This window comes from Glycine max, chromosome 4 (genome assembly GCF_000004515.6).
Source record: "Glycine max cultivar Williams 82 chromosome 4, Glycine_max_v4.0, whole genome shotgun sequence".
In the NCBI taxonomy this organism is placed as follows: domain Eukaryota; kingdom Viridiplantae; phylum Streptophyta; class Magnoliopsida; order Fabales; family Fabaceae; genus Glycine; species Glycine max.
In genome coordinates this window covers 46,631,985-46,652,729 of record NC_016091.4, presented here as the reverse complement: position 1 = coordinate 46,652,729, position 20,745 = coordinate 46,631,985, and the positions used below count along the sequence as shown (strand labels likewise).

Below are 20,745 nucleotides of genomic sequence, written 5' to 3'. Positions count from 1 at the left end.
TATCAGGCTACAGCTAAAAGACTTAACAATAGTTGCAAATAATAACTAAACCAAAATATAATAGTAATTCTGAACATCTAATTGATATAAAGAACCATGGCCAGTTAAAACTGCAATTCCTTGTCAACCAGAGAATTGCCTGAGACTATAGGATCATAATCAGGACACTTTGATGCAAGCAGTTCCATGGCTTTCTGACTTAATTCTGACTCCAGATTACTCTGGTTGGAATTGTGGACAGAAACGGGACCGAATTCCTCCCATGGAGATTCCGTGCTACCATCTTTGGTGGGAACTATAAATATAATTGGACTCTACTTTAACTCATAAATATAATTGGACTCTACTTTAACTCCCGACATCATCTGTAGTAAGGTTGTCAACTTTCGGTAACCAAGCTCCTCTAAATCAAGATGATAGCCATACCTAACAACAAAAAATCTTGGAAAAGAACTGATTCTAAAACCATCTGGGTGTTCCCTCAATATCTCCCTTACAAGTTTCTCACAATCTTTTAACATATCATATCTAGACCCATATAACCTCACTATATATTTCACTGAGTCAAACTGAAAAGGAAATGTTTGGGTGGGGGTTTCCTCCAACCACTTTTTTTCTGATATTAATAACTCCAACAATTGAAGGATATCTTTTTTAGACAGAGATCTAAAAACTGGGGGTCCATTCTTCCGTAATTTACGTGCCATATCCTCCCTGAAACCAACAAAATGTAGCATGTTATTAAGTAACTCTTTAAACAAGTAGCTACATAATGATCATAATAAAAATATCAAAATGGTCAGATTAATTTGTGATATTATTAATTTGTTGCATTGTTTTCTTTCCTTTTGTAGTTGAGGCTCAGATTAGAATGAAACTAGGATGCACACTAACCTGTTTTTTGACTCGTAAACAATAACTGATCCTCTGCGGGTGAAAATAAAAGATTCCATGTCATCCCAAACGGAACTGCTAGAAAACAACTCAGGCTTTCCAGAACAAATAGCATTCTGGTCCAGTTCTGATGACTTATCTTCAAAATCACTAACAGTCTGGACTGTCTGGTCTACCAGTTCAGATGAGTTAGAATCCTCAAAATGATTAACCACCTTGTTCTGATGAGCAGTTGAATCACCAGATTTTGCATTGCCTTTCCAAAATTGCCACCAGCTTCTGATCCAGCCAAAGAATGTTGGACCTTTCCTATATGTTTCATCACTTCCACCAGTTTTTTTATCAACCAGACAGTCATCAACTTGAAAAGCATATGGGCTGTGACAAACATCATCAACCTCCTTTCTAGTTGGATTCACACATTTGTCCCTTGCTCTAAAATTTCCAGATTCATAGTTTGCAGTACCAATGTCATCCACTGTTGTCTGATCATTTCCAGCAGAGCGATTCATTGAAGTTGTGTATCTTTCCTGACTTTTACGACTCGCATCCTCAGACCCAACAATGTCATCATCAGATGAGCCTTTAGAACTCATTTTTAAGGAATCTGGTTTAGTTTTGGCTGGGAATGGGTTTTCAAGGGGCACCCTAAAGTTTCCATACCAAGAACCATATGGATCATCCGGAGGATGGTTGAAATGTTTTCCAATAAGATTTTCTCCCTTAAGCAATTTATACCATTGCCACGTTATAGTTGCTTCCGTGGAGAGAACAGGAGCATTCGTTGAGACAGCGAGCAAGATATTGTAATTATTCAAGCTTATCCGGTGTAATAAGCCAGCAAAACCTATATCACTCGATATCAGGAAGAGGTGTGCAGGTGGAGGATTTTTGTATGCCCAAAACATGATATCAACGTTGACAGAACTCTTTCAACCTATAGCAAATTACCTAAAACATTATGATTCGAAAAGCTAAAAAGTAGATGAATGAACCATAAGAAAGCCATAAAGCTATATGGAGCATAAATACTAGTTCATGAAACTGTCAAACATTTACGGCTGCACATCCATTTCAAGATTATGAATTAATGATTTTTTATTAGACTAATTAGAATCAAGCCATGCAACAAAAAACAAAGACACTGCACTTAAAACTGCAACCAGCAGAACTTATGTAGAAGACATTTGGTCTTACTCCTAGCCAAACACATTTACAAAACTACTTTTATTCATTACCTTTTAAATCAACACTTATCCTTAATCTTTTATGTGAACTAAACCCTAAAACGAAAAAATATTCCCTTGCCTTTTTTCATATTAAAAACTGTTTTCTAAAACAATTACACCTTACTCAACAATCAATTCAAATCTATCAGGTTTTGAAAATTGTTTCCAAAACAAATACTATATAAAAAAAAGAGAGAGAAATAACCGGGAGATGTTTTTCACACTCTATTGTGTGCGCCTTATACGTCCTCAACCAGCTGACTGAACAACATTGAGTAGTTACATTTTAAAAACTAAAACCAGATTTTAAAAATAGAAACCAAACACACATAAGTGTCTCACTGGTATGCTTCCTGTGGTTATTCATAAAAAAATAAAAAAAAATCACACTTTACTCCGTAAGCTTCGACTCCACCAAATCTTAGTTAGCCAACAGAAGAAAAAAAAAAGTGTGAGAAGCTAGCAATTAGAATAACGGAACGGTCAAAAGCTTTACAATGTTGAAAAAAGGAGAAAGGGAAGAAAAGAACCTTGAGGAAAGTGGGTGATTTGAATGCCGCTTGAAGCCAGTGTGTCCAGGTGGTGCTCGGGGAGGGAGCTAAGATTCCCGAAAGCGTTGATGGCAATTGGACCTTTGATCCCGTTGGCCCTCACGGCCTGCCTGATTGCCGGCGCAACCTTCAAAGGGTCCACGTCATCAGGCACCGGGCAGCTCCTCAAATCCCACCACACCGAAACCCTAACGTATCGGGAGTCACGAGGAGGAGAAGAAGATGACGATGACAGCTCGCACGCTTGAAGCCGAACCAGAAGCGTGCGAGCTGGAGAACATGACAAATGCAAGAGGTGATTCCGGAGAAGGGCCCTCATCGAATGAGAAATGAAAGTGCTGAAGCTGCGGTTACTGGCTGTGTTTCTGCCGACATCGGCGGCTAGGTTTTAAGATTCCGCAGGAGAAGTCTTAGATCACCAAGTTAACCAACCCTAGAAAACAAGGCATTGTTGGCCTGGGAGCTGTCAACGAGGAATAACAGAAAACAATAGTATTCTTGTTACCCAACTTACTGTTACATTGTAAATAAGGAAAAAAATAAATATATTCTTTCTCTATTAAAATATAGTTTTGTTTGCTTATTCACACAATTCAATTTTTATTACTTAAAACTTTGATTATTTAAAAAGAATATTTGATTAATACATTAACATATCATATCACTTTAGCGGATTAAACTTTTTCTCTTAAAAAAGATAAAATGTTTTTAATATTTATAATTTATTTCGTATCATTTGAATTTACAATGCTATTTTAAAACCAATTTTAGAGGTGTTTAGAACTTCTTTCAATCTTATAAGATACTAAAATCAATACTAAAATGTTCAATATTAATTAATTGTTTTTTGTTGGAAAAAAATAATTAACTGTTGCTGACCATGATAGTTATAGAAGTTCAAAAAATATCATTGGTAAAACATTCATGAAATAACTATTTATTAGTGCTCAGATGTTTTTTTTGGATACATATAGTGTTAAGATGTTTGTTTGTACTAAAAACAAAATAAAATTGCAAGTAAATTGAAAAGGGGGTGTTTCTAGTAATAAGGGTGTAAGTTTTAATTGCCAACAAAAAATGCAATTTTAAGGCCCATATTTTGTGGGTTTTAGCTCGTTTATTCCATGATTCCTATTATATAAGAGAGCCAGAAAGAGACTCGGGCGTAGTTGTGACCTTAACTTAACCTCCCGAGAATTGTTCTTTCGAAACAACGGCGTTAGCTTCTTCGCATTCCTTCACATTTGGTTTGCACTCTGACTCACATACATAACAGGCGCTTCCTTTCTCCTTCGATATGCATTAGCACGATGAAGAAACTTGTCCTCTTTGAAGAGCATTAGCACGATGACGAAACTTGTCCTCTTTGAAGACTCACGCTATTTCCTCTGTTACGCATTTCTCTGAGTTTCTGTTTTAAAATTTTCTGATTTCCAAATGGTCATTTACTCTCGTGGTGCTGTCAACATCGATTAGTTTCAAATATATGACAAAATGAGAGACTTTTATACTACATGATATACAAACTCATGATATTTTTAGTTTGGGTTGTTTATGTTCTCATTTCTTCTTGGATAAGTGATTAACTTTTTACTAATATTTTTTTTTTACTTGCAGGAGGTAAAAAAAAAGGTCAACAACCATTTAAGGTATGCATTGGAGCATATACTGAAGTAAATAATTTGTAATGATAAAAGATGTTTTTATCCTTGTCACCTCTAGTTTTTAAATGACGATTTCAATTAATCACATCAACTGACAAATCAATTTAACTAATGAACTCAATTTCTTAACATGTCCATTAGAAGAAAAAAATGTAAGTTGGACAGCTAATTAATTGTGCCAAATTGAATAAGTTAATATGGAATTTAGACATTGGTAAGAAACTAGATTACGAGTAACATTTACGAAGCATAAAGAATTAGACCCTGAGCTACAGAGACACTGGGACTTAGATACAATCCAAATTAAGCAAAAAGATGCACTGCGTTGTGAATTAAGCTCCAAAGACAAAACGAAGTGTTCCTCAGACAGCTCTCTGAATATTTATGTTGCTCCTCAAATATTTAATAATGGATCATGCGGCGGGTTTGTCAGTGTAACTAAGCGCCAGGTAGACCACTTGGCTGGACCTGAAATGAAAGATATTGATCCTACTATTTTATTTTCTACTAAATTAAAGAAAAATATTTAAAGATGGACCCTCAGTCAAATGTAGTATATCATTTTATTTATTCTTAATTAATTGACCGTAAACAAATTATTCCTAAAATAATTGTGTAATAACAAACTATAATTTATAATGTCAAAAATTTATTAACCATTCCAATCTATTCTGAGAATAAAAAAGTCAAAAAATTTATAACAATTTATATATACTTGTTCAACCAACTAAATTAAATCCCGTTAAAAAAATTGATTTAGTTAGAAATCTAAACATTTTGCTACAACAATAAATTCTATGTTTTTTGAAATAAGAAATTGCGAAGAGACAATTTTATTGCCTATAAGGTGTACTCACGACACTTTGTTCTCTATACAAATTAAAATAGACTGTTGAACAAAGAACAGATAATATGAAAGCAGCAAAAGTAAACAGGCCAGAAAGTTAAGTTTTTTTTTTATTAAAAATATTATTAATATATTTTATCATAATTTTTATAATACAATTCTCACCTAATAATATTATTTATATATTGAACAATAAGACCATGAACAGAAAAGTTAAATGAAGTTGATATAGAACGTTACTCGAAAGCTGAATTTGTTTAGAGAAAGACACATGTTATCTTTTGATGAGCCGATGATAACATGATAAAGTTATTAATGTTTTTTTCTTGGTCTCTGCAATCATGACAGACAATCATAACTTTGACTTTTCCTCCTTTTAAATTTAAATGATTGTTTCTTCATTATAAAATTAAGCAATTTAAAATCAAAATGTCTCGAGCACAGGCATTTATTAGTATTATATGGTTAATTTATTCCTTAAATTGGTTATGCATTGGTCTTCGGTAGAGATGAAAGGATAATTTCTCCAGCAATTGAATTGAATGAGCAACTTCAGAAAGTTCTTGCAAGACATGATGACCTTCTTGCTGGCAGAGCTACAATGACCACCACTCGATTTGACCATGAAGAAGCAGAGGAGGAAGAGGAGCCTGAACAGTTGGTCCGAAGGTGCCTTCCCTGTCTTTAATCTCTGTATGTCTAATTCCTTGCCGATTACGGAAACCGACATCCCTCGCTTGGGTTTTCTTGGAGAGAGACAAAACCGTCCACTAATACGACCACTCTCAATAGAGTCACCATCTCGAGAAGTTGATACTCGTTCTCTACCAGTTGTGATCCCGCCATACCCGATCTCCACCTCCACGGCCGAAACAGAATGGGGAGGTTCCTCATCCAGTGGCAATTCCACCCCCACCTGCAAAGCACATTGAGAGGGAGAGGTTTCTTCAGGAAAATAAGGATGGTTCTAATTTGTCTGGCCACATGAGAGGTATCTCCTTACATAGTCGTAACGGCAGCAGCTCTTGCAGTGGAAGCTTTGATTTTAGTGACTTATCTCTTGATAACAGGATCTCTTTTAGCTTTTCTTTTTCATTTTTTGTCTAAATTTGGAGTTGGTATTATTTAAGCATGAGGAATTGGTGATTTCTCATTGGTGAGTATTGAGATGGGAGGAGGAAAGGGAAGCCGCATCAGCTTCAGTTTATATATTACTTGTAATTATGCTCTCTCTCTCTCAGAGGATGTGACCCGAGGTTTTCTAAGTTTCATGTGTAAGTGTTATTGGTCTTTCTTTCCCTAATTTCTTGAAACTACTGTTTTTCTTCTTAGCAAACCATTTTAAAACCTTCAACAACACCACTTTTACTTGTTTGTCCATGCTATTTCTTATTTGGTTAAATTACAATTTTGGTTCTCTTTTAATTCTTGACTTGTGATTTTAGTTATTTTATTTTAAAAAATTTGTAGTTTTGATTGAACTTTTAATTTCACATGCACTTATTTCTTTTACTTTATATGTTTTAATTAATTAAATTATTTCTTTATACTACCTTAGGTCTAAGGTTTAATTAAATAAAAAAATAAAACATATGTAAAACTGAATATTGGTATAAAATTGTAAATTTTTAAAATAGGAAAATCGAAATTGCAAAAAATAAAATAAAATAGATAAATCAAAATTGTGGATCAAGAAACTAAAGAAAGATTAAAATTAAGCCTTTTTATTCAATAAATCGAAATCATGCTAGATTCAGAACTAGCTACAATTTCTTACATAGTAGATTTGTCTTTTTTTAGGTTACATTGTAGATTTGTCTTTTGCTTAAAGTGTTATCATATCCTTAAATTCACACATATAATTGAGGAGCTGAGAAAGGGTGTTGCTAGGTGCACCCATCGACCATAGCAAAAAGACAAAAATACCCTGTGAGCATTTAAAACGATTGTCGTGCACCCAACTGACATTGTTTGATCCGTGTTTGTTGTAATGTGATCCGAAAATGTTATAATTGATCTGCAGTTGATCTGCAAGTTTGTTATGGAGGAAGTTGATCCACAAGTATGTCACAAATCAACTTGATCCGTGAGCAACTTGCGGATCAAGTTGATCCGCAAGGTACACGCGGATGAACTTGATCCGTAAGACACTCGCGGATCAAGTTGATCCCCAGTTGATTTTTAAGAAGTCTTTCACTGATCAAGTTGATTTGTAAGCTTCAAACGGTTGTAACTTTTGATAGAAATGTCCGTTTGAGGCCCATAATATGTCAAAACACTTGAAATTGAATGAGGAATCCCCTGGCAAATCCCTGGTCAACTCATTTTTCCAAAAAAATGCCTCTAAGTGGCTCAAAAATAGGATTTAAGATTAAAAAATAGGATTTGGTCAACTTGATCCGCAAGCTTCTTTAAAATGCTTGGTGGTGGTGCTGTTATGCTGCTCTGCTTCTTCCTCGCACATTCTCCTCGACTGGTGTTTGGCGATGTGGTGGTGGTGCTTTACGGATCAACTTGATCCGCATGTAGATTTTAAAGCTGCGGATCAAGTTGATCCATGGCGGTGGTGCTTTACATTTCAATAAAGTTAAACTTTTTAAAAAAAATCAATCTCATGCGGATCAAGTTGATCTGTGTAATACTTGCAGATCAAGTTGATCCGTGTAATGTTTGCGGATCAAGTTGATCCGTGGAAAACTCACATATCAACTTGATCCGCTTTTGGTCCGCCTGTGTTACACGGATTAACTTGATCCGTAGGAGTTTTTCGCGGATCAAGTTGATCCGCACAACGAAACATTGCAGGGACATTTCTGACATTTTTAAGTGATGTCGGGTGCACCAGCAATAACGCTAGGTGCATCTAACAACATCCCTGAGAAAATTGTAACACTGAATTAAAACATTTAATAAAAATGAAAAACGGTCATGTAATTTTAAGGATTAAAATAATAGTAAAAAATTGAGTATTACAATAAAAAATTTAATATAGTAATTTTTTATAGTATCAATGAAATAATAAACAATTTTGAAGTAAATAATTTTTTCCAACTACCCCTTAATCTGATGGCAACGAAAAAAGAATGACGAGAGGAAATGTATGCTGCATTATTATTTTATTTTTCATTTCTCCGGTATTACTTGGTTTCCCTTCATTATAGTCCAAACTCATTCCAATAATAGCAACTTTAGCATCTCTCTTAACTCTATCTTTTCTAATTGGAACTCATGCAAAGACTTGAAACAATTGAAACAATCGTAGCTATGCAGAAACTACTGCAACTTTTTCTTAATGTAGAACTCATTTGTAAATTGCAATATAAGTCATAATTGAAGTTTGTGATGTCCAAACCTAGAATTCCTAAACTTTCTTCGTCAACAAAATTACAAAGTAGCAGCGATAAACTGTCAAATAAAAGCATATTGCTAGACATGTCTAATCAGTACTTCTGTGAATGAAAGGCACATGTGCAACAAATGGAACAACAATTTCAGCACCTTTTACAAAATGTCTTTAGTAGATTTTGGCCAACAAAATAGTAAAGTTGCCAGTGTTCTCCTATGAGTGCACACTTCACATAGAACTTGTTATTGCCTCAACTGCTCTTCAGCTAGAACAGTCAAGTAGTTTTCCAACTCACGTAAACCAATCAACAAAGCTTTAAGTTTAGATACATATAAAAACATTGTGTGTGGTATACAAATTTTCTCTCCCTTCTCCATCCATAAATACTGTGCCTAAACTACATTTGAGAACTCCTCTTGAGTGCATGCCTTGGATTTGAGTAGCATAATATGCTTAAAATTATTTTACAAGCAAAACTGAATGGATTTTATATTGAACCACTGTCAAGTCTTTTACACTGATCTAATCATGCATTAACACATATTGTAAAATGAGATTGACTATGATAACAACTACTTGAAAACTGTGTTAAGAACATGATTTAATTGTAGTATAAAAAAGCCATATTCTGACAAATGATCAAAATTGAACTCAACTAAATTCCTGGCTTAGAGGGCATGTGGTGATGATTCATTCATCTAAGCAAGGGCCATATTCCCATCTGGTGCAGCAAACCCTTGTCTGCAGTGAATTCAAAAAACAAAAGAAGAAGCACAGCAAGCATAGCTACTCTTCCATTCCAAGTTTCAGCACTTTTTGTCCAACCCCATTCCCACACTATAACTGGTGGTGGCAACTCCCTGCGTTGTGAATCATATGCTGCCAATAACTCTTCTACACTGCCCAGTGGAACGAGGGACTGACAAAGGGTGCAAACTTTCAATTAGATCACATGATGCATGTATATAACTACAAAACAGATCATCAATAAATCTATGGAAATTTCTGTGTGTGTTTCAATCACAACTCAAAAGAACACTGAATGAAATATTTCCTCCTTGAATATAATGATTAAATAAAAAAATTATTAGATAAGGTTGGCTACATGGATCATAGAAAAAGAAAGCTGTTAGGCTTGGTTAAAAACAAAATTTTCATGAGATACTATTCACCATGAGATCCCTTTTAATAATATCCTCCAATGTTCTTTTTGATCTTCCTTTACCTCTTTACAGAACTAAAAAACTATGTGACCTACTCTCCAGTGATGCCTATACCTTTTCAAAAACCATGCTTATTTCCATCTAGAATATGAAAATATAAATTTATACAGGAGTTCAAAAGAGTACTTGTTGAGCTTCAAGGTCTGAAGCTGTCATGGCACCAACATATGGGAGACTCTCAATAACGGCATCTGCCAAATCAGAAATGAAGGTAGGTTCGCATCCTAGAGCAGGAACACGGCCCCACTTTTCTATACCAGATTCTAGAGCCAACTCTTTGTATTCAACATCAATTTCTTCTAGAGTTTCAATATGCTCACTGACGAAGCTGTGAATTAAGCACAAGTTAGCAATGTGCATGTGGAAAGAGATAAAGGGAGGAGGCAGAGATGATAGAGACAGATAGGAGTAAACTAAAACTAGCATATTTACCTAATTGGAACAGCGAGCAGACTTTTCACTCCCTTTTTTCCAAGTTCAACTATTGTCTCGTCTGTATAGGGTCTTAACCATTCCACTGGTCCAACTCTACTCTGTAACAAGAATTATAATCAATTGTCAGAAATCCAGGAAAAGACATGTCTAGAAGTAGTGTCCAGCTTTGGGGTATCATATGATGGTAGGTTTGAAGACAGAAGAACTCATTGTGAAAATTTTCTCCCAAAGAGCTTTCTTTATGAGAGGGTTGGTGAACTTCTTAGAATATTATTGCCTAGTGGAACTCAGTCAGTCAGAGAATTTCCAAGTAGGATTTCAGTGAGGACTATATAGTAGCATTTTAATGCAAAATCTAAAAAGAGAAAGTTGTAGATATCAGAATTCCTGGAGAATCGATTGCAGAAAGAGACAAAAAGTAGATACCTGATAAGCAAGGGTGCAAGCATTAGTTATCTTTCGTGTCTCAAGTTCTTCCATGATCAAATCCACACATTCTTCCATCTCAGCCTTGTATGGATCACCAGCCTCTTCCACATAAGCAAGAGGCACCCCATGTGCACTAAAGAATATCATGACCTGCAATGAGCATGAATTAATTGGACTCATGCAAACACTAAGAAACAAGAGGAACTCTGTTGGACTGAAGAAATAAACACTGAATTCTGAATAAATTATTTAAATAATCTTGTTTTTAACCAAGTATAGTAAGCAAGTTGGCTACTCTTATCAATCTGTTACCTTGCTGTCAAATTTTCAATTATGAAAATGACAATGATAATAGAAAAATATCAAGGAACCATGCCTTTTCTTTTCTAATTCATTAAAATTTAAAGCATTAATCAAATGTTGAACCTCCTCGGGGCAGTCAAAACTCTTCAGCTCTTTTTCAATTAAATTTGCCATGGCCTTTATGTATCCTTCACGTTTATACCATGAGGGTATTACTGTGTGCTGCATGTTGACTAGATACTCATCCTCTCTGAAGAACCAATAACAATATGTTAGATAGTTTAATATTTGAAGTATAATAAATGAGATAGCAATATTTTATAGTACTCACCGGAATATACTCTCCAGTAGACGTAGGCTTGAGCCACTCGTTGATATTGAAAATTGTGGATAGAGTGGAAGAATAACAAGCTTTGTAATTCCATCCCTTTTAATCTACACAATATAATTTTAAAGGATAAATTAATTAGATTGGCAAGAAATCACAAAAAGATAAATGATAAATATGATTGTAAAAGTTATACTTTCAAGCTCTTATTTTCAGCATTCCTGATTTTTGTTATCATTTTGATAAATTTCTTCTTTCCTTGAGATTTTCTTAAAACATGATTTGTTTTCATACAAGCATTACTACTTTAAACCAAATAGTAGTTAATTTCTCATATGACATTGATATATCATTTCATTAAGGTATGAATCCGTTCAAAGGTAGAAGACACAAAAGGATAACCTGCTATACTGCATATCTTTGAATTTTTATAACACAGCAATCTTCAACAGTCCCAAGAAGCACAAATTTTATACCTTTAAAATGGCAATAGTTTCTAAGAAAATGAGCTCAAAGTTTTTTCACACAAGCGCACGAATGTGTGCTTACTAAAGTGCAGTATAATTATATAAAGTGACCAAAAATGTTTCAAACTAACTACTAACAATCTTAATAAGAAGTTTAGAACTCAGATATAATTGGTGTTGGCCAAGAAAGATCTTCATAAGGATAGAAGGCATTGACTGCATGGAAGCTGCCCAATAATGCATATCAATGACAACTGCTTCAAGCAATCCTTATTTTGAAATTTTACATACTTTCTTTTAAAATATGAAGCATGCAGCTACATTTTTTTTTAACTCAGATCGTAGGATAATAACAGAGAAGAGAATCCACCAATTGCATAATCTTAATCAACTTCTGTTGAAGTCAACATCATGAACTACCTGCTCAATAGCTTCTTCAGTGAAAGGATGCCAGTAACGCATGCCAACATACACTTTAGCAGGGACATTCTTTTCCCAAAGAGATTTTTTCAACTCCTCGGCCTGTGAAAGAGTTCATTAGATGAGCTAGGACTAACAGGATAATAATAGAGTCAAACAAAAGTATTTAACGGAATAACATAAGTTGATTGTAAAATCTCAATGGATTAGTGAAATTTTCAAAGTTTGATTGAAATGGTTGAAAAATATTAAGGATTTGGTGACAATATAACATTGTCCAAGACAGTAACTTAAGTTCCCAACAGAAAAAATATTTCTGCTGTAATAGTAACCACATAAAAATAGTTATAACCACTATTGCTAGATGAACTTGAAATACACATGATGCTCATATCAAGAAATCTCTTTGCAATTTTTTGCTCTGCTCTTGTGCTATTCTTTCACTTTACAAAATCTAAAGTTGAGAAAATTGGCAAGAGACAAATTTCATGTCAGGTACAAATACACAGCTCAGAACTCCCTCTCAAATATAATTAGTTAAATTTCTGGAAATTGAAATTTGAAGTATCTGATGCCTATTTACAAATATGAAAGTAAAATATATCTCATAATGGAAAAGAAAAAAGTTAACAGGAAGTGTCATGCCTGTTCATCAGTCATGCGTCTGAGAGGAGAGCCACCACCAATTGAAGCATAGCCTTCTTTGCTCTTTGGGGCTCTTGCGACAGATACAAATTGAGCCAATGGCTTTTGAAGAAAACTAAATATCCTTGGCAAACGTATTATATCCTGTGTGATAGTTCACAACACCAAACAATAAGGAATTGGTAGCTGTAGGTTAATCTCAACCTAAAGGAATTGAAGGGTAAAAAATGACAGCTCAAATGCTAAGTCTGTAAAACCTAGTGTATTACCGGGTCGGCAAAAAGGTTAAACAAAAAAGGCTGCACATCTTCTAGAGTCTCTGGACCTCCAAGGTTTAACAGTAACACGCCAATCTTATCACCACCAATAAGAGTTGTATCAGAAACATCTTGAGCTGTTGAAGTTGCTAAAGATCCTACAGTGAACAACTGTTTGTTGTGTGTTTTGTAAGAAACTAAGGATTGTGCTTCAGACCACCATGTAGAGCAACTGACTGATGTGTAATTTTTCAAGGGATTAGTGTTAAAAGAAGCCTCCACATGAGCTCTGAAGCACCAGTACTTCTTTTGAGAGGTACAAATTGCCTGTGGTAACAACCTATGAAAATAAAAGATTATACGCTTTGGGAAATTCTATTAATCTTGACATTTAGTAATAAAAAATTTGACCCAAATAAGGCACAGTTCTGTACGAGGTTTCGAAGAATCAATTTTTTTTTATCACATTCAAGTTTAGAAGACAAAGAAAAGTTGCACTTTGATGCACAACTCAAAGCTGCAGAGAAATTATACACATAAAATTGCTTGGATGAAAGTCTAGCAGTTCCATGCATCGGGAAAGAAACAAAAATGCAGCAGAAATTTAAATCATGCTCACGACCCCTCAAAATGCAAAATTTGCGGTCATGACTCATGAACATACATGCGAACTTGAAAGGGAACAAAGAGTACTTGATTCTAAGGATATTTCCTTAGGTAAACCAATCATTAAGTTATAGATAAACTCCATTCCAAAATTCATTTCAAGTTGCAAAAATTACCAACCAAGAAATGGAACATCACTTCTCGACCTGTATCTCCAACCAAAAAATGCCATTTTCATAATTAGTACAAAGACTCCCTTTTATATTTGCCAGTGCCAATAACGTACGAAATGACATTTTTTTATAATATGTAGAAACATTGCCGAAAATCCTTCTTATAAATGCCAGTGCCAAGAACTTCAATTATAGAACAGGACATCCTTTACAGTGTTTCTGATTAATTAACTCGATTTTAAGCCATTTTAAGAAACAACTCTATGAATGAAATGGAAATATTGTTGGATTCCAAATAAAAACTTTACTTTTCAAAAAAAGGGTCGATGAGAAATGCAAATTCAGAACAAAAGATAACAAGGCACAAAATTATCAGAATCATGGTAAATAGAACACTTACATAGGACACTTGATGTTACGAGAAGGATGAGAGAGGCATGAAGGAGGACGAAGCATGTAGGAGGAAGAAGAAGAAGATGGTGATGATGAAGGGGCATGAATTGGAGTGTTCATAGCTTAAAGATAGTGATAAATCAGCACTGCCACCAATGTATGCTAGAAGCCTTAGCAACAAAAAAGAGGCTTGATGGGAAAATCCAAAGCTATGAGCAAGGATTACCCAGAAACCAATTTAGAGAAAAGATGATAACTTTACTTAACTCCAACTAATTTGGAGGAGAAGGAGATAGAACTGGCACGAGGGTAGTTGGGTGAGTATGAGATTCGAAATAAGGAGCTACTAATAGTCTAATACTTTTTTTTTCTTTCCCCACTGGTTCTGAGTTAGAGAGAGAAAATGTTAGGAATAATCAATGTTGGGTGTAGTATTCGTATTGTATCGTATTCGTATATTATTATGGCTTCTGAAGGCAAGGAGGGACCCTTGAAGTTAAGGCTGATGCTGAAACTTTAGAGGTAGGGGCAGGTGAGACTGAATTGAATTCCGACCACTTCTTTTTCGTTTATCTAACTCCTCACTTTAGTTTTAAAAAACTTAATTAAAAAATAAGATAAATTACTTATTTATTTTTTAGTTTTAATTTTTTTTAGTTGTTATAGTTTAAAAGTCATTTTATCAGTTTTCTTATCTTAATTTTCTTTTAGTTTTTATAGTTTAAAAGTGATTTTTTTAGTCTATATAATTTATGTTTTAATTATCTTTTAGTTTTTATTATAAAAAATATATATAAATAATTAACAACAAATTAGTTATAATTATCAATTATTTTATTATTATAAATTATCTTATGATAAATTAATTATAAATTATTTGTTAATATTTTTATAGTTAATTATAATTGATAATATTACTCATAGATAACAAAGACTAAAAGAAAATTAGAATACAAAACATAAAAACTAAAGAGATCATTTTTAAATTAAGAGACTACGAGGAAATTAAAATTTAATTTATAAGAACTAAAAAATTATTTTTAAATTACAGACTAAAAAAAATTAAAATATAAATCATAGGATTAAAAAAATTACTTTAAAAGACTAAAAGATACATCTAATAAAATTATAAGAATCAAATAATTAAACCTTAAAAATATATATTTTCTATAAAATATTAAAATTACAATAAAGGGAAATTCTAAGTTACTTTACTCATATACACCATATGAATGTCAACCGCAAAACGCCATACTGATTGCGGCAGAGAATCAGATTGAGAATGATATGTTGAAATAAAATAACTTGGCTGGGGGAGATTCCAAAAATACTTATTATTTTTACATAATGTATTCATGAACATAGAATAATTTTTTGACAAAAAAATAATAACAAATGATATCATAGAAGGATGGAGATTGGTATATATAATTTAGGGAAAAAGGCTCATGCTTTTAGTAGAAGGGTTTTGTGAAAGGCCAACATGGGGATCCTTTATCAAAAGTTGTTTTTTGATAAATTAAATAAGAATGCATGATATATCCACTATTTTAAGGATATGGATTAAGAGATTTAAAAAATCGTAAAAAATATATAATATTTTAGTATATTTTTACTGTAATTTTTAATTAAAAAAATAGTTATTTTTTCTTAACACCCTAAGGTATATATCTTTTAGTTGTCTCTTTATCCTTCTAGATATATTATGTAGAATGTATAAGAGTATTTATAATGTATGATTGATTAAATGAGTAATTTATTTTAAATTTGTAAGTCTTATAATATTATATAGATTTAAAAAATTTACATAGAAAATTACTTGAATGCTAAAGTTGCTAGAATGAATGTTTAGCTTCAATTATATTAAATTTTGCAATTGAAAAAATGATTCTTTGATTGGTAAGAATGAATTGAGTAATACAGTGTCAAGTTATCTATTTCAATATAAAAATTTGTTAAGCAAAGATGCTTAATTTTAAGCAATTCATGAAACACTGGCTTTAAAAATGTTGTAATCATTTTATTAGAAAATAATTTAAATTTTTAATTTCAAATCTTTACATTGTTTAGGTTTAAAAAAAGAGAGGATATTGTCTTATTCCTACAATGTTGTTTAAAATTAAAGATATATTATATAAATTAGAGATTTTTTGCCTCCTTTAAGATTATAATGTTAGGTCTATATGCACATGTTCTTACCAAGAGAAAAATTACCTAGCCTGAAGAAGAGATTATCACCCTAGGTAAGGGAGGAGGATCATGTTGATGGAAGATTTACAAGTTTGTCCGACTTATTCTAAAGATTTGTTGCAAGGAAATCGTAGATGTAGAGATAAAGGTTCGAACTACATTAAATAAATTTGTAATCTTTTTCTATTTTGTTTATGATGTTGTTTTTTGTTATTGATTGTGTGATTTTTGAGTAGCAAAAATATCAATCTATTTTTTTCCCAGACACATCTATTTATCATCTTCTCTGTATATACAACAAAGTTAACTTGTCTCTTAATTTATTCCCATGAATGTTTCCCTTTCACAATATTAAGTCGATAACTAGTGTACAATATAAAAATCATTTTAAGGATTGTATTATTGAAATATATTAGTGATAATGGATATATGAAAAAAAAGAATTTTAAAAAATGCAAGATTTCTAAGTGCATATGAAACACTGTTTTAAGTTTGATTGGCCTTGCCAATCTTTTGTAGAAATTAGAATTTTATTTTTTGAGTACACAATCAAGCTCATTGTTATGGTAGTTTAAAGAATAATAATTTACTCTATACATAAAGGAAAAAAGAATTTGTCAAAAAAGAGAAGGAAGAAAGTTATTTCAATATAATAATAAAAATTAAATGAAAAAAATAGTCGATTTCAATATTTATGTACGTTTATTTGTATCATATCTTTTTTTCTTATAAATTGATTATATTTATAAAATATCTTATGTCTTTTTTTGTTTTTAATGAAAAGATACACCTTTTCAAATAGAAAAAACCCATCAAAGATACATATATGATGAAAAAAATAAAAAACACTTTTTACCGAAGGATACAACCTTTCGTATTTGTACATTCTCATAAAAAAAAAAGAATACTAAAAACGTATATCTTTTAATGATCATAGACATATACTTTCGTATAAAAAAGAATACTAAAAACTTTCCGTTTTGAAAATCTCCCACATTATCCCGCTAAACATAATTGCACATATATATTGGCTACCAACTTATCTGAAGATGTCAAGCATGCATGACATAGTCACTATTAAAAGTCACAAATATATTTGCTTTTCCCTCCATATTACGTTACTCTTGGTACGTAAGAATAGTTGGCATCTTGAGTAAAGAATCGCTGTTCTCTAAGCACCAAGAAATGCACCCCACCCCAGATATCATCATTCTTTCTCCACCTCCAACTTCTTCACATTGAATTGAGAGCTTTGTTCACGTAGTTGGCGAAAAGATAGATACTGTAAATTAATTAAGATGAGAGCTTCTTCTACCAAAGTATGCTTCTCTTCTTCGTCCACTTGTTGGCCTTCTCACTTTGTGCATGGCTCTTTTCTTCATAACTTCACTAGTTCTTGTTTCTTGTCGGAGTCTTCTCGCTCCAAATTTCTCTTCTTCACCTTGGAGGGGAGAACCAACTTCCTCTTTGGATACAGAAAACAAAAGTGCTTCAATATTACATGATGATCATGAGGGAGAAGCTCCATCTCCAACTGCATTTGACTCGGATCATCATGGTCCTCATCGAGAAATATTCAATAAGGTGTATATCTATCTCATACACAATGCGATCTCAGTCACATACACAAGGTGATCAACGCTTAGAATCTCATTTTGAGGGACCTCACAATTTTAAAAAAATCTAAAAAGAAAATTTATTAACTTTATTTTGTTGAACTTTTTAATATATAAGAATTTTGTGTATTATTTTTTATGGTTGAATTTATAAATTTATGAAATTTTTTTTTGATGAATTATTTATGAAATAAATTTCAGTTATTCAGGGGTCCATTTTTTAGTTTTTACTCTGGACCCTAAAAATATCCGAGAGGGCAATGCTCCTACAATCAACTTGTTATTAGAAATCACCATGTCTTGGTTTCATTTTTAACTTTTCAATTACTTTCAAACATAGTGTACTTTTTCATCCTTTCTTTTTGTGGGGTTTCTTGTCCTTTTCTTGGTACGCGGTCGGTCTTTAGGGTGATGAAAATGACTCCAAGTTTAAGCATAAAGGTACGGATAAAGGGTACCTTACAGATCACAAGTACACCAAGTTAGGAAGAATTGAAGCAAGATTGGCTAAAGCAAGGTATTCCATCAGAGAAGCTAGCAAAATTCGAAATTTGACATCAAACCTCCAAGATCCAGACTATGTTCCTCAAGGTTCAATTTACAGAAACGTCAATGCCTTTCAGAGGTACATACATATTTTTTTGGTCTAGCACAAATTTCTGCATCAAACTAATGCATGATAACCATCTTGTTCCTATAGAGATTTTATTCTTTTAGTGAGTGAATTATTACATGACAACCACCTTGTATTTGAACAATTATACATTCTTGAACATTAAGAAAAACAAAACTAAAAGAAGTGGAAATTATATGGCCACAAAAGTTAATGAGCTGATAATCTCACTAGCTGTACTTTAGTTTCTATTGATTTTAGTAATTTGTTGACAGGAGTTACCTAGAGATGGAAAAGGTTTTCAAGATTTTTGTGTATGAAGAAGGGGAGCCACCGTTGTTCCACAATGGTCTAAGCAAAGACATATATGCCACTGAGGGGAGATTCATACATGAAATGGAAAAGGGGAGGTACTATCGTACTTATGATCCAGATGAAGCTTTTGTGTATTATCTGCCCTTTAGTGGGGTTTATGTTGGTCGAATATGTGTATGATCGTGGCTCCAATTATAATCTAGATCCCCTTGGCCTTGTTGTAAAAGACTACATACAGGTTATAGCCCATAAACATCCCTTCTGGAATCGATCCCTTGGCTATGATCACTTCATGCTCTCTTGCCACGATTGGGTAAGCAATGAGCTCTCTCTTTAGTATAAGGAAATTCAATTCCTTAATTAATCTAAGATATAGCTAAAATGGAGTAAAAACAATAAATATATAAAAAAAACTCACTCATGCTTGTTTGACTTATGCTTTGTGTTTAGGACAAAATGTATATCAAGTTCCTTATATTCATGTTGTTAAGTTGTCAAATTTATATCAGATTCCTTATATTTAAGACAAAATTAATGTACATTTGAATTAGTTCATTTTAAGATATTTGAAGGGAAACAATTGCTTTCATATAAAAGAGCCAAAACACATAAATTTCAATTTTGCGGCCATCAATGTTAAGAATGTGACAGAAATTTTGCTGATGAGACCCTTTTTCTAATAATACTATTTGGGCAATGGACAGGGTCCGCTTGTATCTAGTTACGTGGATCACTTCTACAACAATGCTATAAGGGTTCTATGCAACGCAAATGTATCTGAAGGATTCAAGCCTGCAAAGGATGTCTCATTTCCTGAGATTAAACTTATTAAGGGGGAAGTCACAAATCTAGTAGGAGGGTATCCCCCATCTCAAAGGACCATCCTTGCTTTCTTTGCAGGCCACCAGCATGGCTACATAAGATAGCTACTCCAAAGTACATGGAAAAACAAAGACCAAGATATGCAAATCTATGAGGAACTTCCTGAGGGAATCTCTTACTACACAAAGCTTAGAAGCAGCAAGTTTTGCCTCTGCCCAAGTGGTTATGAAGTAGCTAGTCCCAGAGTAGTGAAAGCAATATTTGCAGAATGTGTGCCAGTTCTGATTTCTGACGGCTATGTTCCACCCTTTAGTGATGTTTTGAATTGGAATTCATTTTCAGTTCAAGTGGATGTGAAGGACATTCCAAATATCAAAAAGATACTCATGGGAATTTCAGAAAGGCAGTACTTGAGGATGTACAAGAGGGTGAAACAAGTGCAAAGACATTTTGTGCCTAATGAGCCCCCAAAGAGGTATGATATGTTCCATATGACTGTCCATTCCATTTGGCTCAGGAGGTTGAATATCCATATTCAAGACCAGTAATATCAATTCCACCATACACTTTGTACCTAGCATGTACAGCATCTAGAGGGGTCTCATATGTACTGCGGTGATTGATGCTGACTAAAACAATTAGCAGAATTTGTAGATCTAGAAAATTGTAGTGTTCATAAATCATAACAGATTCAACATGATCCATTGGTTGATCTGAATTTTTGAGAAAGATGGTAGTAACTTTGCAAGTACTTTTTCTAAATGTGATTCTAATTCTTAATTTTTAAGTGTGGCCATGCTTCATTCTTCAAACGAAAGTGAGAACTTGTAGGCATCATTACATGGCCGAGATCATTGTTCACTGAATTATAACCATTTGCTTCATATAGAAAGCATTTTTAAGTAAAACTATCATGGAGATAAAACAGGAAAAGGTAATTTAGATTTTAGCATGTAATCAGACAACTATGGTTCTCATG

The 20,745-nt window shown here is 33.2% G+C and overlaps 2 protein-coding genes and 1 pseudogene across 2 annotated transcripts; 1 reads left to right on the top strand and 2 right to left on the bottom strand.

Annotated features, from left to right (window-relative positions):
• Positions 1-29: 29 nt before the first annotated feature.
• On the bottom strand, positions 30-1,831 carry LOC102668468 (uncharacterized). Its single transcript, XM_026128277.2, has 2 exons — positions 895-1,831; positions 30-714 (listed from the first exon to the last, which is right to left on the bottom strand). Exons 1-2 carry the CDS (start codon positions 1,800-1,802, stop codon positions 315-317), a joined length of 1,308 nt encoding a protein of 435 aa, XP_025984062.1. The 5' UTR covers positions 1,803-1,831; the 3' UTR covers positions 30-314.
• Positions 1,832-8,833: 7,002 nt separating this feature from the next.
• On the bottom strand, positions 8,834-14,645 carry LOC100809157 (ferrochelatase-2, chloroplastic). Its single transcript, XM_003523148.5, has 10 exons — positions 14,218-14,645; positions 13,051-13,378; positions 12,782-12,925; positions 12,137-12,238; positions 11,253-11,356; positions 11,045-11,171; positions 10,616-10,768; positions 10,187-10,287; positions 9,881-10,082; positions 8,834-9,450 (listed from the first exon to the last, which is right to left on the bottom strand). Exons 1-10 carry the CDS (start codon positions 14,328-14,330, stop codon positions 9,226-9,228), a joined length of 1,599 nt encoding a protein of 532 aa, XP_003523196.1. The 5' UTR covers positions 14,331-14,645; the 3' UTR covers positions 8,834-9,225.
• Positions 14,646-17,765: 3,120 nt separating this feature from the next.
• LOC100806114 (probable glycosyltransferase At3g07620) lies at positions 17,766-20,684 on the top strand (annotated as a pseudogene).
• Positions 20,685-20,745: the final 61 nt, after the last annotated feature.